At 49.4% G+C, this 26,812-nt stretch overlaps 1 protein-coding gene across 2 annotated transcripts in view; it reads left to right on the top strand.

Moving 5' to 3' along the window:
• MALL (mal, T cell differentiation protein like) overlaps positions 1-24,001 on the top strand; it is a 32,434-nt gene extending 8,433 nt beyond the window's left edge. Inside the window, exons 2-4 of one of the 2 annotated variants that reach the window (XM_005575245.5) lie at positions 16,408-16,575; positions 20,122-20,244; positions 22,118-24,001. In XM_005575245.5, the coding sequence (XP_005575302.2) occupies positions 16,408-16,575; positions 20,122-20,244; positions 22,118-22,180 (354 nt within the window). In that variant the 3' untranslated portion in view covers positions 22,181-24,001. The remainder of the gene's footprint in view (positions 1-16,407; positions 16,576-20,121; positions 20,245-22,117) is intronic. The other variant, XM_045368876.3, reaches the window with a different exon arrangement.
• Positions 24,002-26,812: the final 2,811 nt, after the last annotated feature.

Below are 26,812 nucleotides of genomic sequence, written 5' to 3'. Positions count from 1 at the left end.
TGTAGCTAAAATTCACAATGCAAGCCTTCGCATGCTGCTCTGTCTGGAACTGCAATCCAGTCCTGCCTTCCATCTGCCATGATCCCCTCTGCCTTCTGATTAGTTATTTTTGTACGATGTCTTTTAATTTGGTCTTGTCTGATGTTTCCTCATGGTAACTTCATTTATTTTTAATTCAGGAGTAATCCTATTCATTATTGAAAATTGAGAAAGTTCAGAAATAAATATGATCCATATGTGCGCACATACTCGTATATGTGTACACACCTATTTAATGGGGTTATTCTGTACCTGCTGTTCTGTACCTGGTTTTCCCTTAAATAAGCCTTCCTAGCACGAAACTAGAATCACATGGGCCTTATATCTGGGGTGAGGAATGGCGAGGTAGATGGGAGAGAGAGACAATGTTGAGGTGGGTGGATGATTCTGATCCCATTGAACAGAAGACGTGCTGGCTAGAGAGACGAGTGCAGAAACAGCCTAGCACAGGCCCCTCTTCTGCTTTGGTCTCCTGGGGGTGCAGTTGCTGCTGCCCACTGGGGCTGATCCCAGAGCACCAGGCCTTGGGGGCCCAGCAAATTCTGTCTCAGGGCCTAAGACCTCACGAACAGGCCTGTTTTTCTAAGGGTGTTAGTACAGAGAGTGAGTTGTAAAATCAGGCCAGCAAAGGGACAACTCTAAATCAAATAATGGAATTCTGATGCTGTCCACGGTGGGGGCAGCCCAGGGAGGACCTTTTCTTCCAGCTGCTGCTGACGAGATACCCCAAGGACCTGAGAGCAGACCCGTGCTACAGACTTTCCATATGAACAAGAGGCCAGATGTGCCAGGAAAGCATAGTCAGATGCGCTCACACAAGGCCCTGGCTCCTCTCTCAACTTCCCTAGACCCTGAGCCACCCTGCTGGCCAGGCCGGGTCCCGTATTTCTTGGTGATGACAGACAGGGATGGGCCAGGCCCTGGGGAGTCTGCAGTTTCTCTTCCACCTCTCCTCTCCTGAGCTTGCTCTCATGGATAATTGCCTAAAATGTTTATTTTCAAGTCTTTGCCAGTTCACATTTTAAAACTTATTTTGTAGTAATTATAGATTCATAGGAAGTTGCAAAGATAATTCAGAGAGGCCTCCTGTCCCCGTCCGCAGCTTCCCCCAGTAGCTGCATCTTTCCTAATGGTAGTACAGTATCAGAGCCCGAAAACTGCCTTTGGTACTTTGGGGCTCCACTTTTCTCACATATGTAGATTCAGGGAATCACCACTGCATCAAGGTACAGGGCTGCCACTCACCCCAAAGAGCTCCCTCGTGCTACCCTTTCAGAGTGCACCCCCTACGCTGCCCTCCCTCAACCCCTCCTGAACAAACCCCTGAATTGTTATTTCCAGAAAGTTACATAAATAAATGGAACCACACAGTACACGGGTCTTTGAGGTTGGCGTCTTCCACTCAGCCTAATGCTCTTGAGCACCATCCAAGCTGTGGCCTATGTCAATAGCTCCTTCCTTCTTGCTCCTGAGTAGCGTTCCGTGGTCTGGCTTTGCCGTCATTTGTTTAACCATCCGCCTATTGAGAAACAGTTTGCCTGTTTCCAGTTCTTGGCTGCTGTGAAAACTTGTGTGCAGGCTTTTGTGTGGGGGGAATGCTCAGTTCTCCAGGAAAATGCCCCTGTATGATTGCTGGGTGGTGTAGTTAAGTATTAAGAAACCCCGACAAACAATTTTCCAGAGTGGCTGGAGAGTAACTTCTGCGTTTTACGTCCCCACTAGTGACTGCTGAAACTTCATCAGTAAAGTTCGTGTTTTATGTAGTTTACTGGTGAATTTAGATTTCTTAAAGACAATATTAATTTTGAAACATAATCTACGAGTGCAAAAAAGGTTTGAATGGATGAATTTTAAGATGAGAACTCTCTCCTTCATGCAGCAAGTGTGTGTGCCTTGGGAGAGCCTGGGGTGGGTGCGGCTCACACCCCTGCCCAGCTCTGGGGCCAGCTGTCTGTGGGTGCTGGGGACTGACCATGCCATTACCTGTTTGATGGAGGTGACTCATCGGCTTTTTTATAAGCTTAAGGGTGGAAGCTGCAAGCTCACCCAGGTGACTGTGAACAAGGACATGCTTTATGAATATGACTCCAATAAATTATTTTAACTGTCAACCTTGTCACTAGTTGACTTACGAGATTTTTGACGAGTTTAAAACAAACAGCTACGATTTCTAGAGGTTCCGAAAGTTAAAAGGGGAGACCATGCAAACTCTTTGTTTGATGTTGGATGTTTTCCTTTTAGCTGCTTAACTCACCAGCATGTCAGTCAGAGGGAAATCCTCTGAGCCCTTAGAAGTTCATCCTGAGCTCTTCCAGCTCAGCAAGTGTATTGTATGTCTCACCCAAATGGCCAGTATCACTTCCGTTCCAACCTGCTGCTGCTTCTACTCTGTTTATATGGAAGAGCCTGTTTGAAACTCACAGAAGCCAGGGGCCCCCTGGGAATCCCCTAGGGCCAACTCCGCGTGCACTGAAAGTGACTAGGTGGGGCTGGGAGAAGAAATCAGGACTCCTCTTAGGCCTGACCTTAGGGCAGGAATCTTCCTCTTCCTTCTAACTGTGCCTTAGAAGTTGAGTTTTCCAAGAGGAAAAATCATCTCCCTTGCTTTCCTCTGCTCCCCTGTCAGTTCTCTATAATTCCAGGAGCAGCAAAGTTAATTCAGTTTACCCCAGTTTATTTTATAATTCTCTTTTCACGCTTTAGCCTTTTTGTCTCTGTCCCTCCCTTCACTCCCCTCACTGCCACATGGCCTCTCCCTATCCTTGGTCCAGCTCCCACAGGGCAGCACCCTTCTCTTCTGTTCTCCTGCAGGACATGGGAGCCACCAACCACTGTGTCCACGGGACCATGGGGTCCCATTGGAATAATGGCCAAGGATGTCCCCTGGAAGACAAGGACGGGAGGACATGAGGAAAGGGAAGGCCTTGGGCTGGGAAAGAGCAAGGCCTCCCAGGAGAGAAGATGAGAAGGGCCATGGGGCAGGAGTTGGATGTGAACCTCCCCACACTGCCTGTGGCCACCTTGGCCTTCCTGCCCCTTGGCCAGGCCCAGGCCCTACTCTGGGAGGCCACGGTGTATTCAGGTTCAGTAAAATAGAGTCAGTCAGGATGGGGCCTAAAGTCTGGCTCTGCTTCTTCATTGCTGTGAGACCCTGGGCAGGTTACTTAATCACTCTGAGCCACAGTTTCATCAACAATGGAAAGAGTAACAATAAAGAGAAATAAGGATCCTGTAAGACAGCTGTGGGGTTTGAATGTGGACTTCACAGGAAGTATCAGGACATGGTGAGTGAGTGTTCCATAATGCCAGCCCATACTACTTTATCGTTGGCGGTCATCGGACCTCTTATTAGAAAGCCTACTGTAAGATAAGTAACAATTGTAAGTCAACACGTGTTTATTGAAACACTACTGCCACTCTAGCCCCATGCTCTGCTCTTAGGGACAGACAAAAATAAGACAGTCATTGAGGGGATAAGGTAAGGCATGAGCCTGTCTTAAAGGAGTGGTGCAACTATCACACTGAAGATGCAACGGGCACTCCAGGACAGGAGACAGGTGAAAAGCAAGGGCTGCACAGCCAACCACAGCTGCCCAGCGGCCCTGGGAGCCAGGTGGTGTCGGGACAAGCTGACTCAAGGAGGATCTTGACATTCTTGAAGGGCTTGGATTGATGGGTGACGCATTTTCTTGTTCAGATTAGGGCTGCCTAGGACCAGGAAGTTAACAAATACATAAAGTCAGGGTACAAGGAAGACTTAAATCCCCCACTTAAATCCCAAGTATTCATTCAAGCTGAGCACCTACTCTCTGCCAAGCACTGACGATACAAAAACAAACAAGACAGACATGGCCCCTGCCTATGGAGCCTGATGCTTAATGAGGGCAATGGAGAACAGCCAAGCAAATCTGTAAAGGTGCTGTGCCTGTCACGGTCCAGTAGGAAACAGAAACCATTATAGGTGCTTCACACGGAGGGGATTCAATACAGGGACTTGTTGACACAGTCGTTGGAAGGCTGGATGAACAGAAAGGGGCCACTGAACAATCCAGAGAATAATAATAAGTGCTCACAGTGCCTGCCGCCCACCCCCAGAATCGGGCACAGAAGGGCAACGAGGCTGATGCTCAAACCTGTAGATGAAGCTGTCCCTGCCTTGCCAGTGCTCAGACCAGTGTGTGGGTGCTGGGAGACAGTGGTCACCCTAAAGAAAGGGCACTGGGACCCTCATCTCCAGCTGCTGCTGATGATTCTGGAAAGACAATGGCAAGACCTGGAAAAGGCAGCAGGAAGTTTTCCCCCACTTCTCTCCTAACATCCCAGCCTCCCTCCAAGTCCTCCCCTGCCAGAACCTAGCAAACACCCAGTCACCGAGGGAGCCCACACCACACAGCAGAGAGACGTGGGGAACTACCTAGCCTGGCCCCGCATCCCTGGCCACGCCGGCCCCTGTCTGAACTTCCAGCCCGGGTCTTTCTCTGGCCGTCCAGCAGGACCATGAGCAGCTGTCCCTGAACCAGTGGCCTCTCTCCGCTCGGCCAAGACAGACAACCAAGCACACTGTCAGAAGGCCAGCCCACCCGGAGGGGTCCACAGAATTGACGGCTGCCCTGAAGGAGCCACCGGCTGCTGGCATGGAGCCTAACAGAGAGGCCTGGGCAGTCTGACCCACTGGACCCAGGGCGAGCCCCAGATAAGGAGCCTTGCCAGTAGAAGTGCTGGCTCTCTCCGCCATTCCCAGGAGCTTTCTCCCTGGAGAACTTTCCCCTGGGCAGGGCAGATCTGTGGGAGTCAGGAGAGGCTCCTAGAGTGTTGTCCAGACTAATAACACTCAGGGCAAAGGGCCCTAGTGGGGAGGAGCTCGAGGACCCTGGCCTTTGCCCCCTCATCTCTTTCCAGCCCCTCCCCTGCCTTGCCCATCCTCTCCAGCCCCTCCCCTGCCTCTCCCATCCCAGCCCCTAGCCTCGGGCCCTCTTGCCTCCTGAAGAGACCAGCCTGTCCCTCAGTCACTACCTAATCAGACTCCCCCATCTCGGCCAGAATGGATGGCTGCTCAGGCCCCACACAGGGCCCACCTCATTGGACAGGGCCAACCCTGTACCACATTCCACAGCACTAGCTCCCCATGGCACCACTTTCTGTCCCCTGGCCACAAGCTGTCTCTAGAAGATACCAGTGGGGTCCCAGAGTACAGCCTCAGTAGGTTCCCCATCCAGAGGGGCCGAATATCATGGGTCTGAGACTCCAGAGTCTTCAGACCTCTTTCAAAGAAGGCTGGATTCTTTGAGCTTTGCTTTTTCACCTCGGCACTATTCACAGATACCCCCACCAGCCTCCCCCCAGCACGGCCCATCCGGACTCTCTCTCTGCCCCAGTGATATTGGGGTAGATGTGGAGGGGGAGGTGTATTTATTTGAGCACCGTCCTCTCTGACAGCACAATTGTTAGTGGTCTGTCCCATGTACCAGGGCGGTGGAGTATCTCAGGATGACGAGGGGTGCTGGTGGGGTGAGGGAGGAGGCAGGGTGGTGGGAAAAGCCTTCCCGGGCAATCCTGAGGGAAGGTTGCTCCCTACCCTACTGGGAGAATTTCTGGGGCCTGGGAGGTGATGGAGCAGGAAATAGGTGAGGATGAAACAAATACACGTCTGTCCCCATTTGGTTCAGGCTCCTGGCAGGAATGCCAGTCTGTGGCCGGGCCACAGTGGAAGGCCCAGAAAGCAGCAGGTGGTGCCACCTTCATGGGCATCTGTCCCAGGAAGCTGAGGCTGTGAGCAGCTAGTGAGTGGTGTGTCCAGCAGCCCCCTCCTCCTTTCTCAAGTGAGTCAGTGACATGTACCAAGCACTTGCTTTATGCCAGGCTCCGTGCTGTATCCCAGGGACAGAGACCTCAGGGCACAGTCCTGCCTCCAGGAGCTCAGAGTCCCGGCAGGAGGCAGGGAAGAGACAAAGAGAGACAATGAAAGTGGAGAGTGACCCTAGGGGAGGTATGCTGGGGTGGGGGGCTTGGTAGTCAAGGGTGGCTTCCTGGAGGAGGTGACATGGTCTGGTCCCTGCCTTTCAGGGTCTGGTCATACATAGACTGGGGGTCAGCTGGGGAGAGCCAAGCAGGCAATCAATCAACTAGGACTAAGTGACCTGGTGCCTAATGAAGGGCAGGTACATTACTCGTCACAAAATGTCTGTGGGCTCCTCAGGAGAAAGGAGAGCATGGGAACTTCCCCTGAGCCTGAGTCCGGGGATCATCAGGCAACTTCCTGGGGGGAACATGGGTAGGAACATGAAGTTACTCAATGTACGGGACCAAACAGGGAGAGTGAGAAAGAGGACACTGGGGCGGGGGGCCAGGGAGCGTGGGGAAGCCCAGCCACGGGGCCGTGGCGGGAGCAGGATGCCTTCCCCTTGCTGCTTTACAGCGTGTCTGTGCTTTCCTAAGGTGCACAGGTAGACAAAAGGGAAAATACGCCCCCCAAATGCTGTGTTTAATTTTGTCCCCTTCCTTTTCTTTAAGAGACAAGAAGGAAGAGCGCTTTAGACTTTGGATGGAAAAGAATGTTCTAATTAGTCAATTTTATATGACACTGTAAATCTGTAAATCTGTACCGTTTGGTCAATAAAAAGTGAAGGCAGTCAGTCTGAATGGGCGGACGTGGTGCTGGGGGAGGAGGAAGCAGGAATGGGGATGCCTGGCCCTGACTCAGGGCCCCTCCCGGACTGCGCTTCCTGCCACTCTGGACCCATCCCAGAGAGGTCGGGCACACTGCCAGCCCCATTCTGTGAGTGCTTATGAGTACCTAGGACCCCCTTATATGACTCGCTCAGCCAGGAGCAGCTGTGGACACGAGTTCCCACCAATGCTGGATGGAAGTTCCCGCCAACACTGTTCTCCAGTGGGAGATGAGACCCGGCCCTCACTGGAGGCCTAAGGGGCCTGGGCTGGCAATTTCCTGCTAGCCTTAAAGCCAGAGAGAAAGAAATTCTCCTTCCATGAGTCAGGACGCAGTGACTCGGGGTTTGGAAGTGTGCTAGGTTGAACTGCGGAGTGTGGAACGTCCATGCAATGCTACTCGTTTTCAGGGTCCTCTTGGGGTACAGGAGACAGGCCTGCCACACCCCTGCTGGGTAACTGAGGATGCCCCTCTGCCTTTTAGAGCCAGCATCCTCCCGTATTCAAAGCACAAAGGAGATAAGGATGGCTGCTCAGAAGGCTTCATGAGGCTGCAGGGCCAGTGACACGGGGGTGGGAACTGCCTCATAAGCTGTAAGCAGCACCCAGGTGGGCTCTGGGTCTCTGAGCCACCCACAGGGAGACTTGCAGTCAGGTGAGCCCTGCCCAGGAGCACCCAGCACAGCGTGGCTGGGTCCCTGGCCTCCAGCTGTGGCACTGAGGTAGGAGCATGCGTGTGGAAGACCCTAGCTGGGGTACAGGGCGTTGCAGCCCCACAGAGGTAGGGCACTCCAGGGCTCCTCCCACTCTTCCTGACAACGGGCCTGTCATCTCACCACATTTCCCTTCACCTTCTTCAGCGACTCCCACTCCCACCCAGGCCCCCGCATGGCCCCTCAGGCGCTGGGATGATGCTGCAGGCGCCAGGCTGGGGCCTGTCCTGGGCTGTGGCCTACCCATGGGACAGTGCTGTGAAGGGGAGGAGTGGTCCAGGGGCGGGCAGGAAGGAAGGCACGCTGGAGCAAAGGCTCCCACAAACTCATCCACAAAAAAAGAGAGATTTCCATCACACCCTGGTACACTACAGGCGTGTGTGTGTGTAAGTGAAACAAAAGATCCAGGAAACAGTATTTCCCTTTCCTGTACAAAATACACTCCTCTACTTTATATCCTAGTCTGCTTAAGTTCTTTTTTTTTTTTTTTGCGGAGGGGGCAGTGGGGGCAGAGTCTTGCTCATCACCCAGGCTGGAGTGCAGTGGTACAAGTATAGCTCACTGCAGCCTGGAACTCCTGGGCTCAAAGGGTCCTCCCCGCACTCAGCCTCCCAAGTAGCTAGGACTACAGGTGTGCTCGGTTAATTTTTTGAAATGTTTTCTAGAGACAAGATCTCAATTTGTTGCCTAGGCTGGCCTCAAATGCCTAGCCTCAAGCAATCCTCCCACCTCAGCTTCCCAAGGTGGCTGGGGTTACAGATGTGCACCATTATGCCCGGTCGGCTCCAGTTCTTAAGGCTGGTTGATAATCCTCTAAATGGAGTCGCAGTCCATGAATGAGTCTCACTCATAGTTTGCCAGTCCCAGGACTGGGGGATGTGGTGGAGGCTTGGGGAGCCTGGCATAAAGGCAGAGGGTGGGTGTCCCAAGTCTGGCCTGGGAGTCATGGGAGTCAATGGAGTGTTTGAAGAGAAGATGAGGGGTATGAGTGACATGCACACACTCGAATCCCCGGGGCTCCTCAGCAGTGCTGTGAAAGGGCTGCCGCTGGCTTGGACTGGCCTTAACAGAAGGGAAATGCACTATCTCGTGTCGTGGGATCTGGGTCAGCAGCTCGGTTGTTGACTGGGCTGCAGGCTCCTTTCATCTTTCTCCTCCTTCATTTCGTGGCTTCAGGTTCACCACTGCACAGTAATGGCCAGAGCAAGAAAGGGACCATTGTGCCCTGTGCCCCCTTCTTAGGCACCAGGAAGATTTTCCCTCTGTCTCGTTGGTCAGGACTAAGTCAAGTACGTGTCCCTAGTAGGGAATGTGATGAGCCTAATGGCGTGGGCAGCGACATCCCCTTACCGGTGAGAGCCTATACCTCTCACCAGTAAGGCCAGTTGGGGAACTCATTCCACAGAAACAGTTTATCATGAGAGAATATATTCTGCTCTCTGCAACAAGGTATTTGCTGCAGCATCATGTGTAACAGGAAAACGCTAAAAACCCCCATATACCCTGATTAGGGCCTAATTGAGTAAATGAGGTTTTATCAACTTGATGGAAGATAATTTTGACACTGAAAATACAGTGGACCCTCATAACTCCTGGATTCTGTATTTGCAAATTCACCCACTTTTGCTAAGATGTATTTGTAACCCCCAAATTAATACACTTGGGACTTTCACAGTCACCGACATGCTCAGAGCAGCGAAAAACTTGAGTTGCCACACACACACACACATTCCCAGCTGAGGTCAAGCCAGGTGACACTCTGCCTTCCTGTTTGAGTTCTCGTGCTGTAAGGTGTCCTTTGTGAGGTCCCCTTAGTGCTGCGTGTTCAGAACCAAACTCCCACTCATTTTGCATGAACAGAACCAAACTCCCAAGGGATGCTACAGTGGCAGGAACATGCGCACATCTGTTTGACAGAGCTGTGACTCTTGAGGCATTTTGTATGGCAACTGCCTGATGGGGTCTGAAGCACAGCCCCAGGATAGGCCTTGTCTTGTTTTTCCTTTTTTTTTTTTTTTTTTTTTTGTGAGACAGGGTCTCACTCTGTCACCCAGGCTGGAGTGCAGTGGCACAGTCAAGGCTGTCCACCTCCCGTGCTCAAGTGGTCTTCCCATCTCAGACCCCCAAGAAGCTCGGACTACAGGCATGTGCCACCATGTCTGGGTAATGTTTGCATTTTTTTAGAGACAAGGTTTTGCCATGTTGCCCAGGCTGCTTTTGAACCCTTGGGCTCAAGTGATGCCCACCTTGGCCTCCCAAAGTGCTGGGGATTACGGGTGTGAGCCACTGCGCCCAGCTGTTTTTTCATTTGAAGGGTGTGCATCAAAGAGCTATTTTAACACCCATGTTCATAGCAGCATTATTCACAATAGCCAAAGGTGGAAGCAAGCCCAGTGTGTATAAGCAGATGAGTGGATAAACCAGCCGTGACACACATATGCAATGGAATATTATTCAGCCTTGAAAAAGAAGGACATTCTGACACATGCTACAACATAGATGAACTTTGAGGACATTATGCTACGTGAGGAAATGCAGTCACAAAAGGACAAACACGGCATGATTCCATTCACATCAGGTACCCAGAGTGGACAGAAAGCAGAATGGTGGTTGCCAGGGACTGTGGGGAGGGAAGAATTGGGAGTTGTTATTTAACAGGTGCAGAGTTTCAGATCTGCAAGATAGAAAGCACTCTGGCGATGGATGGTGGTGATGCTTGCACGACAGTGTGAATGAGCATGAATGCCACTGAACTGTACACTGAAAAATGGTTAAGATGGTTGATTTTGTTATATGTATTTAACCACAATTTTTAAAAAGAGAGAGAGGTGTATAGTAACAAGAGAGCCTGGACTTAAACAGCATGCACTCTGCACACCTGAATGCGAGGGGCAATCGTTTCCTTCATCCTGAAACATCATAGTGGCAGAGGGAGCCTTCGGGGTATCCAGGTTCCCACTGTGGGCAACGCCCGCGTGTGTCCTTTACAGAGCCCATGCCTGCCTGGCCCGTGGTGGGATCAGGAGATCCCGGCTCACTTCTCTGCTGATGACATGAGCCGCACCCATCTTGACTGGGGCCTCCTCCTCTCAGCCTGAAGTTTTTGAGACTTTATGAAGCCTGTGGTCACCTGAGTACCAGGGAAGAAAAGGAGAGGCCAAGCTGTCACGAAAGCTGGACTAACACAACCTGTTCCTGCAAAAAGCTGTAAAACTTTTGATAGCAATCTGCACTAAAATAAACATTTTTCATCATGACCCAGCAAAAAAAAAAAAAAAAAGAAGAGACGCAGTAAGCAAAGGAATTTGGGGTTGGCAGTACATGAAACCTGCCATGCTGACGCAATGCCTAGCTATGCAGAAAAACCTGCCACCAGGTACCCAACCCTGGCACTCCTCCCTGCTTCTCAGCTCCTTGTCTGCCCCACCCCAAACCCGCACCTCCCAGCCACAGCCCAGAGCCCTGGCCACACAGACCTGAGACCATGCATCTTTTTGACATATCCTTCACCATTCCCAGGGCGTCATTACTCAGGCAGCCTCTGTCTCAGAGCCTCTGTGTGTGATCCCGGCCCCTGCAGCAGCCCCTCTCCTGCCCATGAGGGGCTTCCAGCTGCTCTGTGTGGGTGAGCAGATCCACTCTCCCCAAAGGCCGTCCTCCTTATCTCTTCCCAGTCAGAATTCTCCAGTGAGCATCCAGTGCCCACGCAGCTTTCTTTTCTTTTTAAATTTACTTATTTTTTGTTTTGGGTTATTTTAAATGTGAACATGGTCCTACATTCAAAACTGTCTGCAAGCCAAGAGGTTCTGCTCCCCCGAGACCAAGGCACTGACTGGCTGATTGGGTCTCATTCTGGGAATATTCTGTTCACCCGCAACAAATGCACATATACACAGACACTCACACACTCATGCACGCATTTTCTTCTTTTTCTGCACAAATCATAGCACACTGGGTACACTGGTCTGTGCCTTTACAAATTCTTGGAGCTTGTTCCATTTTGGGATATAGAATTTTCTCTTTTATTTTTTATTTTTTTGAAGATTGCTGAGTGTTTCACTTTGTAGACATAATTGATTTAACTGGTTCCCTCTGAATAAAGGGGTCATTTCCTAGCTTTCCTGTAATCAACAGGCTGCAATAAACAACTTTTATCTTTGTTGTTTTGCTCATGTGCATCATTTGTAGGACAGATTCCATCAAGTGAAATTATTGAGTTGAACAGTATGTGCATTTAATGTTTTGATCAATATTGCCAAAATAATAGAGTCGTTGATGGCAAAGTTATTTAACCTGGAGGTGGCAATGGACTTCAACTGGGAAGTTGCAGGCGGACATTGGGGGTCTATGAGTTCCCAGATTTGTAGGCAGAAATTGTGTGTGTGTGTGTGTGTGTGTGTGTGTGTGTAGGTACATTTTTCTTGGTGACCAAAGCTATAATCAACTCATAAGAAGGGTCTGTGCCCTCTAAATGTTATCTCACCCACCCAGCTGATCTCTCATCCCTCCTTTCCAAAAGTGAATTTCCCATCCTTTAGAGAGGCCTCTCTTGGACATTCCCTCCTCTGTATCTTTCTCATGGAACGACGTCCCTTCCTGCCCTCTGTGCCATTCCAAATGGTTATGGCTACTACAGCCAACATTCACCATGTGCCAGACAGGCCCACCAAACCATCACAAGGGCCGGATGATAGAGGGGCCAGTGAGACCCCCCACCTCCTCTATTTGATGGACAGGGACACAGAGGCACAGATAAGCTAAATGGCCTGCCCACCAGGCAGAGCTGGGACTCAAACCCAGGAGGAAAGGTACTGCACGGTGCATGGACTGGAGGTGAGAGTAGAAGCAGAGAGCTGGCCTCAGGCTTTCTCAGCCCTGGCCACCCCGCCTGGGGAACTCTCAACAACGCAGCCTCCCTTGCCTGTTCAAGCAGACTCTCTGGGGCAGGACCCAGACCCTGGGGCTTTCTTGAAGTCCCCAAAGGGTTCTAGGAGTAGTAGGACTTAAGAGTGCCACCTGGAGTGTAGTGTTCCGGTATGTGTGTATTTGAGAAGCTCTTTGCCCCCACAACACATTTTTTGCCAGCTTCTTTTTCTTTTAAAGCAGTTTTCAAAATAATAATCATCCTCCAAAAGTGACCAAAGAAGTTTTTATTTTAAGTATCATTTGAATTCATGGATTTTACCTTAGTTGATGCATTCCAATCCATTGTAGCTGTAAGAAGCCCAAGCGGTCCCAGGAGGGACCCAAGTTTGACCAGCAGGAGCCTTCTGATTCCTTTTGGCCGGACCTGAGGAGGCTCTGGAAGTTTTCTCACTATCTGGTGTGGTAACATCCAGGCTCAACCTCCCTCTCCAAACCTGGCGTCAGCCCTTTCTTCCTGGACTCCAGTCTGGGTGTTGTTACCCCACTTCTCATATTCTAGTTCTTAACAAACTTTCTGAAAAATGAAGGAGCTCTTCATGTTCTAGAGAAGAACAGGTTTTAAAAACCTATTGTTAAGCTCCATCTTTCCTTAAGACGTCCTTCCAAGTTTCAGTTCAGCCTTTTGGAAAATTTATATATGACTGTGTGTGTTTGCTTATAAGAAAAGGATCTGCCAAAGTTGTGCTTGAAATCTACTTGCTCTAAATGGCTCGCTGTAATCAAATATTTCTCCACGTTGAGGGCCAGCCCCAACCATTGAAAAAAAAATATCTCCTGCTCTGAGGAAATACAAAAATAAGCATTAAAATGGGAAAGCAGTTTAGGCCACCAGGAAATTTGGAAAGCCAAATGTGAGCTTTAAGAAGAAGTAAAAACAAACACTCAAAGTTTTCACAACTATAAGGAATCCAAGCTACACTACTTGAGACAGAAATGAGATCATGAACTCCACTGGGTTTAAATCCACCTGCAGCCCTTGGCTCTGGCCCCTCCTACTGTTCAGGAGGTAGAGGGGTGTGGAAATAAGAAAGTGAGTGACTTTCTTCTGCAGAACATTGATTCTGCAACACTGAAGCCATTGCAGGAAGGTTCCCGTGACATTTGAGTAGATTCCCAAATGCTCAAAGGCCCCTGGCCTGTTGTGAAAGGCAGGACAGGGATCCCTAAGCCGTAGCTGGAACCCAGAGAGAGGAGGCCGCTGATGGGCTCCCTGAGACTGCAGGTATGATATCCCCATCAAGGCCCTTAATGCCCCAGGCAGAACTTGGCTGAGGCTCTAGCAGGCCACCCTCTGGCACATTCTAGGAGCCTCCACCTGGCCCTGCCTTTGGCCTTGAAATCTGGTTTTTGGGGCAAGAACCACAAGTGTCCTACACCATGTCCTAGTCCCACCACGCACTGCCTGTGTGACCTCAGGCCCCAGTCCCCTCTGGTACAGTATTACCTCATGGACTGTGGCAAAGATTAAACATGAGAATGTAAGTAACATGCATGACTGTGTCTGGCCAAGGAAGCTTCTGATGGCAAGAGGGGGACCAGGACCCGTCTGCAGGCACTGACTGGCAAGATGCGGCTGAGGTTCCCTTGCTGTCCCCATGCCTGGCACAGACGAGCTGGCAGTAAGCAGTGGAAGGTATCAAATGGTAGTTCTCTGGTCTTTCCAAGGGAGTTAGAATTGCTGTGTGGACTAAATGAGGCAGTCTGAGTGAATGCATTTAAAAAACTGTAAAGTACCTGGTGAATCACTAATAACCAGCATTGTTCATGTGCCAGCATTTTAATGCACTTCTCATAGCTTCTTGGCAAGTGCCTTAAAACTGAGCCCTGGTACCTTTCTGAAGCATCAGCAGCCCTTATCACTGGGATTGACACGCAACAGCACAGTTGAGCGGGAGCCAGAGGACAGCGGCTCCCATCCCTCCCGCCCCCTCCCTAGGACAAGCAGGCCTTGACTCATTCTCCGGCAATCTCAGACCAGCCTAGGACTTCCAAAATTCACTTGGATTTTGATTGTTAAGGGGGAATTTGCTCCCAGAACTGGTGCTTTAAGAGGCAAATTCTAGCTTCAGTTCTAGCTTCTCATCTCCTTTTCCCCTTTTCTCCTTAAGAGCCCAAGAATGCTCCATAAATTCAAAGACAACAGCTGACAACAGCAAGGGGAAGCCTCAGAAAGTAAAGGGTGACATATCTATGTCTATGTATTGGCCAGTTGTAATATAAGAATTGCTGGTCCCAGAAAGCTAGGGATATAGTTTGGAAAGCAGAACTCAAGTTGTATATCTTTTGGCTGAGCTATAGACAAGGGCTTGAAGACAGGGCATAGTGGCTCATGCCTGTAATCTCAGCACTTTGGGAGGCCAAGGCAAGAGGATTGCTTGAGGCCAGGGGTTTATGACCAGCCTGGGCAACAAAGCAAGCCCCTGTCTCTACAAAAATTAAAATAAAAATTGGCCAGGTGTGGTAGTATGTACCTGTAGTCCTAGCTACTTAGGAGGCTGAGGTAGGAGGATCACTTGATCTCAGGAGTTGGAGGCTGCAGTGAGCCATGATTGCACCTCTGCACTCCAGCCTGAGTGACAGAGAGAGACTCCCTCAAGAAAAAAAAGTGAGTGAAGTTGTTTGGTCTAGAAAGTTTCTGATACATCTTTCAGAACTGAGCTACCTCCACAGACATGAGCTCCCAGTCAAAATTCACTAAACATGAGAGGAAACAAGTGAACAAGAATAGAAGTTAATGGAAGCCATAAACTGCAGAATCAAGCTGTTAAGGCCAAGTGAATGGAATTTTCAGATATTAAATGTAGAATGAACACTAAGCAGGAGTAATAAAAAGATATCCACCTCTCAACACATGGTATCACTGTTTCACAAACTGCAGAATGCTAAAGACAGAGTGAAGACTAAATACAGCCGAATAAGGAAGACAGATTCCTACAAAGCAAGAGTTCAACTGACAGCTGACCTTTCAGCAGCAACCGTGGAAGCCAAAACACAACAGAAGCATATGGGAAATATACAACATGGCGGAAATACATCTCGGAAGTGTGCAGAGAAAATAATTGTCAGGGGAAATTTAAGGACGTTTTCTAATAAATCAAACTGACTACTACCCACTGACCTTCACTAAAGAGATTACTAAAGGGTGCACTCCAGGAAGAAGGAAAATTATCTCAGGAGGAAAATCTTGGATGCAAGAATATCTTCATGACTCAAAATAGAGAAGAATTTCTTAAACTTGATAAAAACATAGTCAATAAAGGAAAAGACTGACATATTCAACTGCCTTAAAATTACGGGCTTAGTTAATCAAAGGAAACCATAAAGTATGTGAATGCTAGCAGAATATATTTGCAATGTTTATGACAGTCCATGAAATCCACACCATTAGCAAGAATTCCTATGAATCAATAAGAAAAAGAAAAATCTATTTTAAAATATTTAACTGATTAAAAAAATAAAAAACTTTACAGAGGAAGAAATATTAGTGGCTAACAAATACACAAAAATAAGCTCTATCTCATTAGTAATTCCACAGTGTCAGTGAGCAACAGGGAATGTCCCATAGCAGGGTGTGAGGTTAATTGGGTGAGGGGATGTGGTCCACTGAGGACTCCAGGTCCTTTTAAAGAGACAGTCACAACTCATTTCAGTCTACTCTGGCCTGAGAAATGGGTACCCTGTGGCCAGAACCACAGATTTCTAAAGAAATGTCCCAAATCTGGATTTTCCATGTGAAATATCCTGTTTTAAACATTGGGAACTTATTCAGAATTGTTTAAAAGTGTGTATGCCAGTACTGCTTGAGCCAAAAGACACATTCACAGGCCAGACTTGGCTGAGTCCCTCTGTTTGTGACCTCTGCATTAACCCCTTGAATTTTCTAACAATCAGACCTGACTTTACCGTGACTCAGAGGGGCCAGGCTTCCTTCCCCATTTCCCTCTTGGTTCCCTCCTAATTTCACCTGAACTTGTAGCTAGACACAGAAAAGAGATGCCCTGCAAAGAGAAACATGCTCCATACTAGCTAATGAAGCCCCTTCTTTTATGCTTTTATCTTCCAGATATTTGGGTTCCTGGTCTGGACCCTGGTAGCCGCCACCCACGTAGTATTCCCATTGCTGCAAGGATGGGTGATGTATGTCTCAATCACCTCGTTTCTCATCTCCTTGATGTTCCTGTTGTCTTACTTGTTTGGATTTTACAAAATATTTGAATCCTGGAGAGTTCTGGTAAGAACCAGCAGCATGGCTCCTCCTGGGTGGACGTCCTGGGTTGGGTGAGGACAATTGGCCTTTCTGGGCAGGGAGGTATCTTGGGCTAGGCTTCTATGGAGCCAAGACATTTTATCTTAGTATGTTACTACCAGGCCAAAATGAAGACATTTCTCTGCAAGAGTAAATCATTCCTTGTATTCCCCTTCACTGCCTTCCCTGTTAGGAGAACACACAATGCCCTGTGATCAAGCATATTCTGATGTGTTTCCCTTAAATTTTCTTCCTGGTAAAATCCTTGGAGCAACGCTGAAGAAAATGCTAGTAGGAAAAAATCAGTCCCATCTCAAGGCTCTATCACAATCCCTGTGACAGGTTATTTCTTCCATATCCCACATGAATTATATGCAAAGTATACACACACACACACACACACACATATATATATATACACACATATTTATATAAATTATACTCTACAAATAATTTTGGATGTAGATGCTTTCATTTAATATTACGTCACTAATTTTTATGTTATCGCATAATCTCAAAAAACCATTTAAAAGTGTTTCATACCGAACAATTGAAGACATATTTAAAAGTGCAGAATATTGTATTATAGGCCCTCATGTAGCCATAACCCATATTGCAGCATTATCAAGACCTTACCACATTTGTTTCATCTAGCCTTTTTCCCCACTAAGGAATTTTAAAGCAAACCCCAAACATCATGCCATTCTATTCAACACACTTCAGTATGTTTCCCAGAAAACCCGCCAACTTTCTCACATTATCACATGTATACAAAGTAAACAATTCCTCAGCATACCTAAGACAGTATACAGTGGTCCCCCTATCTCTGGAGGACAAGTCCCAAGACCCCTAAGGGAAGCCTGAATCCTCAGATAGTACTGAACCCCAATTATGCTATGCATGCACTTCTTTTTTCTTCTTCACAATTTCACAGATAGACAATTCATTCTTACTGTAGATCTTACTTGGGTAACTGTTACTTGGGTAACTGAAATATACTGATCTTTATTAATCTGCCATTGCTTATGACATAGATATTACATTTAAAACACTGTGTATTAGTCTATTCTCACATTGCTATAAACAACTACTTGAGACTGGGTAAATTATAAAGAAAAGAGGTTTAATTGACTCATAGTTCCTAATGGTTAGGGAGGTCTCAGGAAACTTCCAATCATAGTGGAAGGTGAAGGGTAAGCAAGGCATGCCTTGCATGGCAGCAGGAGAGAGAGGGGAGGGAGAGGTGCCATACTTTTAAACCATCAGACTCCACGAGAACTCATTCAGTATCATGAGAACAGCACAGGGGAAACTGCCCCATGATCCAATTGCCTCCCACCAGGTCCCTCCCTTGATACATGTGGATTACAATTGGAGATGAGATTTGGGTGGGGACAAAGAGCCAAACCATATCATTATACCCCTGCCTCTCCCAAATCTCATGTCCTTCTCACATTTAAAAATACAATCATGCCTTCCCAAAGTCCCCCAAAGTTTCAGTTTATTCCAGCATTAACCCAAAAGTCTAAGTCCAAAGTCTCATCTAAGACAAGGGAAGTCTTGTCTGCCTATGAGCCCGTAAAATCAAAAAGCAAGTTAGTTACTTCCAAGACACAATAAGGGTACAAGCATTGCATAAATGCTCCCATTACAAATGGGAAAAATTGGTCAAAACAAAGGGGCTACAGGACCTATGCAAATCCTAAACCCAGCAGGGCAGCCATTAAATGCCAACACTCCAAAATCTCCTTTGACTTCATGTCTCACTTTCAAGTCACACTGTTGCAAAGAGTGGGCACCCAAGGCCTTGGGCGGTTCCATCCCTGTGGCTCTTCACAGTACAGCCCCTGCAGTTGCTTTCACAAACTGGCATTGAGTGTCTGTGGCTTTTCAAGGTGCCTGATGCAAACTGTCAGTGGACCTACCATTCTGGGGTCTGAAGGATGATGACCCTCTTCTCACAGCTCTACTAGCCAGTGCCGCAGTGGGGACTCTGTGTAGGGGCTCCGACCCCACATTTCCCTTCTGCACTGCCCTAGTAGAGGTTCTTCATAAGGGCTCCACCCCTGCAGCAGATTCTGCCTGGACATCCATGCATTTCCATACATCCTCTGAAATCATGGCAGAGATTCCTAAACCTCAATTCTTGCCTTCTGCATGCCTGTAGGCCCAACACCATGTGTAAGCTGCCAAGGCTTTGGGCTTATCCCTCTGAAACAATGGCCCGAGCTGTAACTTGGCTCCCACTGCTGGAGCTGGGGCAGCTGGGTTGCAGGGTGTTGTGTTCCAGGACTGCACAGAGCAACAGGGCCCTGAGCCTGGCCCACAAAACCATTTTTCCCTCCTAGGTCTCTGAGCCTGTGATGGGAGGGGCTGCTGTGAAAATCTCTGAAATGCCCTGGAGATATTTTCCCCATTGTCTTGGGGCCCCTCATTATTTATGAAAATTTCTGCAGCTGACAGCTTGAAATTTTCCCCAGAAAATATGTTTTTCTTTTCTACCATATGGTCAGGCTGCAAATTTTCCAAACTTTTATGTCCTGCTTCCTTTTTAAACTTAAGTTCCAGTTTTGGACCATCTCTTTGTGAATGCATATGATTGTACATTTTCAGGAAAAGTCAGGTCACATCTTGAATGCTTTACTGCTTAGAAATTTCTTCTGCCAGATACCCCAAATCATCTCTTTTAAGTTCAAAGTGCCACAGATCTCTAGGACGGGGTAAAATGCCACTAGTCTCTTTGCTAAAGTATAGCAAGAGTGACTTTTATTCTAGTTCCCAATAAGTTCCTCATCTCCATCTGAGACCACCTCAGCCTGGATTTCATTGTCTGTATCACTATCAGCATTTTGGTCAAAATCATTCAACAAGTCCCTAGGAAGTCCCAAACTTTCACACATCTTCCTGTCTTCTTCTGAGTACTCCTAACTGTTGCAACCTCTGTCCATTATCCAGTTCCAAAGTTGCTTCCACATTTTCAGGTATCTTTATAGCAGTGCCTGACTCCCATTACCAATTTTCTGTATGAGTCCATTCTCACACTGCTATAAAGAACTACCTGAGACTGGGTAATTTGTAAGGAAAAGAGGTTTAATTGGCTCACAGTTCTGCATGGCTAGGGAGATCTTACAAAACTTACAATCATGGTGGAAGGCGAAGAGGAAGCAAGGCATGCCTTACATGGCAGCAGTAGAGAGTAGGAGAGGGAAAGTGTCACACTTTTACACCATCAGATCTTATGAGAACTCCCTCACTATCATGAGAACAGCATGGGGAAACTGCTCCCATGATCCAGTCATCTCCCAGCAGGTCCCTCCCTCAACACGTGGGGATTACAATTGGAGACAAGATTTGGGTGGGGACACAGAGCCAAACCAAATCACACTGCAAAAAAAAAAAAAAAAAAAAAAAAAGCAGGAGTCTGGGGGAGCTGGCCTGCCTCGTTTGCTCATTCTTTACAGCTATGTAGTCAGAGAGGAAAATGCTCACCTGATTGACATGGCCATGCGTGGCTCTGCTCTGCATTTCCAGGACAGCCTGTACCACGGGACCACTGGCATCCTGTACATGAGTGCTGCCGTCCTACAAGCACATGCCACGATTGTTTCTGAGATCATGGACCCGAGAATTTACTACATTAACACGGCAGCCTCGGTGAGTGGGCTGGCCACGGATAGCAGTCTTGGCTAGAAGATGTTTAGTGCAGGAGGTCTAACTCTGCCTTGTGCTGCATAGACCCTGAGCCCTCAAGTGAAGGAGCCACGCGAGCAGGGGAGAGGGATGTGTGTCCCTGTAAACCTGTGCACCCACATTCAGGGGTCCTCTTTTACCTTCTATCGTTCCCACTCCAGCTTTCCTCTCTCTTAGACCCCCAACACTGTCTGCAGAATTTTTTTTTTTTCCAAAACACAAATTGGAACAGGTGTCTCTCTCCTACTGAAAATCCTTCAGTGGCACCCACTGTCTTTGGAATGGAGCCCACATCCCTCGGCATGGCTGAACTATTGGGAGAAGAAGAAGCAGGGAAGGGGAAAGCGGAATGCCAAGGTCTCAGGGGAGGGGGCATCAAGGAAGTCCCTGTCAAGAGGACAGAAGGAGGCAGGGGCCACCAGGCAGTTACCCCTGCTAAGATCCCAGCAGGCAGTTACCCCTGCCAAGGTCCCTCTGTATGCTCAAGGGCAGCCAGGAGGGTGGTGTGGCTGGGACAGCTGACCATGGGTGAATAGCAGGGTGCCATGCTGCGGACAGGCTGGGCCATGGAGGGCTGCAGGGGCCATTGCTGGACTTGCAGGTTTAGGAAGTTAAACTCCCCTGATGAGGAGGGAAGGGAGGCAGACAGGCTGGAAGGCAGCTGAAATATCTAGTGGCCACCCCAGAGGGTCACAGTGCACCCCACAGTGGGTGGCGTTTACCTCCATCTAACCCATGTATGTGTTACTTGTCTGTCTTGCTGCTGTCTGCTTCTTATCTCTCAAATGTAAGCTCCCTAAGGGCAGGAATGTTTGAATATTTTCTTCACTGTTATACCCACAGTTGTTCTTGAAGGAAAGCAGGTGCTTAAAAGATATTTGTTGACTGACTGACTGAATGAGGAGCGTGTGAGTGGACAGTGGGGCAGAGTGGGGCTGGGATGTTTGGAAGGGCCCGAAAGGTGAAGGTGACAGGCCCTATCCTGAGAAAAGAGCAGAGCCATCACACAGCTTCAATGTGGGGCAACACGGTCGTGTTCTCCCCATGAGTGAGAAGCGTCCTCACTTGTCCACTTCTGCCTGCCCTGCCTGAATGGTGCAGCAGATTCAAGGGTCAGGGCAGGCAGAAAAGGACAAGTGAGGCCATGAGGAGTCCTGCTGAGGGATGCTGGTGGCTGAGACAAGGGAGAAATGCATGTCCCATGAGCTAGGCAGGGAAATCAGTAGCCTTTGGGGTGGCTTTGCACATGGCTGGCAAGGGAGGCAGGAGGAGTCAGGGGTCACAGGCGTCAGGCTCAGGAAGCGGGGCGAGAGGAGGACCCTGGGGCCCACTGGGCTTGTGAGGCTTGTGAGGAAATGTCAGGGGCTCAGTGTGAGCCAGGAAATGCGGGAGGAGGTCTGAACAGTCACAAGGAGCTGATAAGCAGCCACTCAGAGCAGAGTTCTGGACCAGCGAGGGGAGCTGTAGGAGTGCTCAGAACACAGGTTTGCTGGAGGTGGGTAGAGGAGAGTGGGCCTCGGGCAGGAGGTCAGTGTGGGATATGGGCCCAGGGCTAGAGTGGAGGTGAACCTGCTTCACAGCCAGGTGCAGGTGAGACAGAGACTGCAGTCAGGGCAGGACACCAGGATGGCCCCAGGGATGCCATGATGGAGAGTTTCCAGGAGAGGGAGTCATTGGCCAGGGGTTGCTGCCCTCAGGCCAGGCAGGAGGCGAGGAGGCAGCGTCATGAGGAGGCAGGGTCATGGGTGGCCTCCTGGGCAGTGGGGCTGAGGGTCCCTGGCGGGTGGGCAAGAGTTTTCGCTGCTGTCTCTAACAGTCGCTCTCCACCTCCATCCAGTTCTTCGCCTTCATCACCACGCTGCTCTACATCCTCCATGCCTTCAGCATCTATTACCATTGATGCACAGGTGCCAGGCCAAGGGGGAAATGCTCCTTGGGCCCAAATTATTGGTCCCCAAAAGCAGCTTCCAACATTTGCCATCTGGATGATAAACAGAAGATCCACCAAAAAACATCCACAGGATTAACAGAGCATCCTTGCAGACTGAGCGATGACACCACACTTTGTTTGGACATTTAAATTCACTCTGCTGAATAGGACGACGCTTTTCTTTCTCCTGGGAAAACAACTGTCTCTTGGAATTATCTGACCATGAACTTGCTCTTCTAGACAACTCACATCAAAGCCCTCACTCCACTGATGGAGAATCCCAGTTCCACTAATGTCAAGTCTGTTTGGGGATTTTGCCTCAGCTGTGGGTTTCCGTAGAGTAGGTCCAGGGGAATACTCAGTCTGATTCTGATGATTCTCTCTCTCTTTTTTTTTTAGACGGAGTCTCGCTCTGTCACCCAGGCTGGAGTGCAGTGGCGTGATCTCCACTCACTGCAAGCCCCGCCTCCCGGGTTCACGCCATTCTCTGGCCTCAGCCTCCCGAGTAGCTGGGACTAGAGGCGCCCGCCACCACGCCCAGCTAATTTTATTGTATTTTTAGTAGAGACGGGGTTTCACCGTATTAGCCAGGATGGTCTCAATCTCCTGACCTCGTGATTCACCCACCTCGGCCTCCAAAGGGCTGGGATTACAGGCTTGAGCCACCACGCCCCGTCTGATTCTCTTAATATTGAAGAGGTGCTGCCAAGGCCTTCAGATCTAATGCAGATGCACAGACCTTGTTCCTGGTGCCTTGTTGAGCCTGCACTAGGGAGCTGTGGTCCTGAGTTCCCCGGGAGGCTGACAGGATCAAGCCACCCTGCCCACCAGCCTCCCACTTCCCTTCCCCTTTCCTCTCCAGCATTGGGATCCAAGGAAAATCTGCATGAAGCCAATTTTGAGGAAGATTTGTGGGGAAAATAAATCATTATATAGTTAGACCTGGGTATTGAGGGGTGGGGAGTGGGGAGGGAAGGGCATAGCCTGCTCCTCCATGAGTCTGACATCTCAGAAACTGCGCAGCTGCTGGCGCCTGGGTCAGGATTCCAGGACTCCACCTCTTAAGAACTAGACGGTGCCTGGTTCCTCAGAAAAGACCCCCAGGGAAGAAGGCAAAAACATTACATCCATGCATTCTTCCGCCACAGCCACATTGGAAGAAAAGGCTGCCACATCATCTCAGCGAGGAGTGAAGGACTCGTGTCCCAGGGAGCGTGCTCCTCCACCTGCACTCACCCCCCTCACATTCTCTTAAGCACCCGGTGGCCCTCTGAGGCCTGGCAGAATGGTGGTGCCCACAAGGTTGGGCCAGGGCTCACCAGGACCTAGATGGGCAAAGTTGTGCACACTGAAATATCAAATCAAGGTGCTTGGTTTTAAAGTAAATATTTTTCCAAAGAAAGCTGTACTCTTCTGCTGACCCAGACGAGTGGGGCACAGCCCTTTAACTGCACATGCCTTCTGTCATTGGGAATGAAATAAATTATTATGAGAAAGGGACTTGTCCTAACTGGTTTGAGACCTTACAGTTTTGTATCAACCTGTTTCCCCTCCTGGGGTTTGCGGGGGCAGGGACAGAACTACAGGAGTCATGGCAAAGAAAATTCTGGCATCACTACTGCTTGCTGCTCACTTTCTGATCACTTTGATACTTTTTTTTTTTTGCAACCTGATACCTTGAAAAGCCTCTATGTGTCTCTCTTTTTGTTACCTGGCAGCTGTCTAGGATGATCACTGTTTAATATTTACTAAGTAGCCACATGCAAATAAAAGTTGTTTGTATGGTAAAAAGGAGCAGTTGGTCGACTTCATCTTGTTGGCATCTGGAACTGGCCATCAGGTCCTAGGTGCTGTCAGTAATTTCGCTGAAAGCACCCCTAGGAGCATTTCACAACCTAAGTTCTCCTAGGCTGGGACCGCAGCTCCCCAGCCACCCAGCCTTGCTTCTAGAGCAAGAGCAAAGGGAGGTCACATTTGTCCCCAGGCCTTTGGGTTTATAATGTCATTTGTTCTTCAGTAAGGACAGTTTGGGTGCAAGTTCCAGAAACCAAACTCACACAGCTTAGGCAAAACTGGGAGCGCACCAGTAGGGGCTGGGAGAGGTGAAGAGGGCTCAGTAGGAGGAGAGCTGGCCCCCGCATGGCTCTCTGCTGCACGTTGGCCATCGTCTCCTGCCACCCTGCAAGGCTTGTCCAAGTCTCAACAAACATCGGCCTCCCATCCCCTGTGCAGACACTAGAGGCTCATCCTGGGCCCCCAGAGTCCACCTGGCGCTGTTGCAGTGCTGCTGCCTTTCTGTTTGAAGGGCAGCCCTCCTCTCAGTGCAGGGGTCTCCCCAGGCTCTTGTCTTCTGGAAGGAACACCCCGAGGCTCTCCACAGGCTCCACAGGGGCCCCAGCAGGAGTGGGCTCTGGTGTGAGCCTCACAGGCTTTCTCCTTTCCAGGCTCTGCACCCATCTTTTCCCCTGGGCTTCCCAGGATCCTTCACCCGTCCTGTCTCAGGGTTAGCTATGGGGAAACTTAGACCCGGACATCCCACAACCATCTCCTGAGGCCCCAGCACGTGCTGGGCACTGGGGGTGCAGTGCTTTGAGACACAGGGTCCCACTAGCCACACCAGATGCCCCACACTGAGCGAGCAGCTCTGACTTGCAGCTTTGTCCAAAATAGCCAGAGGCTCTGCTTTGGCCAATGACTGGGCTATGATCTTTAAAATACGGAAAAGCACAATAAAGTGTTAAAATTTGGAAAACAAACACCATCCTCATCTCTGGGGTTGGCTGCAGAGAAACTAACGGCCCTACTTCCCACCCTAGAAGGAATCTGCAGGGAAGCACATCTCAGTAATAATAGAGGCTGGACTTGAGAGTAAAAGGCGAGCTCCTGTTCAAAGGGAGGGATTGTGAAGGAGGATTACCAATTCCTCCCCAAAATCTGCAGAGTTCAGATCCCAATATGTGCTGTTAGTTTCACTCAGGTGGATCTGGTCCTCCATGGGACACCAGCAGGTGATGAGCTCCCTTGCTCCACAGCCTCTCTCGCCCTCCATCAGTCATCTCCAGTGTTACACGTGCCTCTGTCCAAGCCTGATTCCTGGCACTGTGGCTACCCATCACCCTCCATCACTTCCTGGGCTGGGAGAAGGGTGTGAGGTTTCCATGGTGATGCTGGACCACCCCTGTGCAGAAGGTTAATCATCATAAATTTTACTGATTCAGTGGCCCAGGGCTCTGTGTATAGGTGTGAAATGGGATTGATAGATAAACCCCTCTATCTCCATGTATGTTTGTGTTCTCAGAAAAGGAATGTTGGAATTAGTGGCAAAATACCTGGGGTGAGTCAAGGCCCCACGCAGATGCCTCTTCTGTTGTAACTTACTTGCCAGCAGGGTCCAGGAAACACACTGGTTTCTGAGTCCACGTCTAGGATCTCTATCCCCTGAAGGGCCACACATCCAGCTCACTGGTTACAACCCACTTTACTGCGTCCCACTGACCAGAGTCCACCCTCATTCCACCCCAGTTTCTGTGCCTTGGGTCACACCTGTGGGAGATTCTAGCCAGATGGAGTATCTCTGGCTTGTCTCCTCCCTGCCCTGCCTCGCCTGACACAGCCCCTGAGGAACTCCACCCTGCTCCCCAGTCCTCTCCTCCCAGCCTCATTCCTGCCTGGCCATCCTCAGCCCTGCTCAGTACAATGACAATATCGCCTCCCTTGCTGGGTCACAGCCACTCCTCAGAGGCATCATGTCCTCATCTGACAGATGAGCAAACAGCCCAGATTTCACATCCAGAATACATTGCAGTCAACACTTAGATCAAGACTTCTTAAATGCCAGCCTCTGTATTTCTCCACCTTTTCTTCCTCATCTCAGCCCATAGCCATAAGAATTTTTCAAAGGACAGACCCAGCTTATCAGAACATGCAAAACATCATCCCAGGAACATTAACTGTCTCGGGGCATTCTGTCTTCTCACTTTCTCATTCTCTGGGATTTGATAAATTAAATGTGTGGTTTTAAGTGTCTGAAACTTCTGTGACAGTCAGTGCCCCTCACACTCGTTCCTGCCTTCTCCTTTGTTAGCACACTCCTGAGATTGTACTGTGCCTGGCCCCCCTTGCAACCAGGGCTCAATTCTGGCCACTGAGAGAGAAGCCAAGGTCTGCTCCACGGCTGGGGTTGCTTTTCTGAGACGGTGGTCAGATACAACTGGCTGTCTTAGACTGACTTTCCGGGGACAGACTCTGAGACAGAGAGCCCTGTGCATGCAGGTTTACTGTGGGGGCTTTTGGGAGATGCAACTGGGACAGATGAGGGAGGCAGGATGGGGCAGGGGGAAAAGCTGGCTGGAAACGAGGTTGCAGCTGAGGCTGTGGCTGATACTGCAGGGAGCTCTGGAGCTGGTTGGCCCTGCAGCTGCCCTGCCTTGAGTCAAGTGGGCTCAGACTTCGTCTGTCATGTCAGCCAGTAGTTCCCAGGCAGGGGTGAAGGCATCTGTAGCAGCTGCTCTCCCCAGCACCTGTAGGGAATGCCTTGGCTTGAACAGGTGACCTGGGCAGGGTGCCACCACATCCACTACACTGCCACCTCCTCTTCCTGCC

This window comes from Macaca fascicularis, chromosome 13 (assembly GCF_037993035.2).
Source record: "Macaca fascicularis isolate 582-1 chromosome 13, T2T-MFA8v1.1".
Lineage (NCBI taxonomy): Eukaryota > Metazoa > Chordata > Mammalia > Primates > Cercopithecidae > Macaca > Macaca fascicularis.
This window is presented reverse-complemented; position numbering and strand designations above follow the sequence as displayed.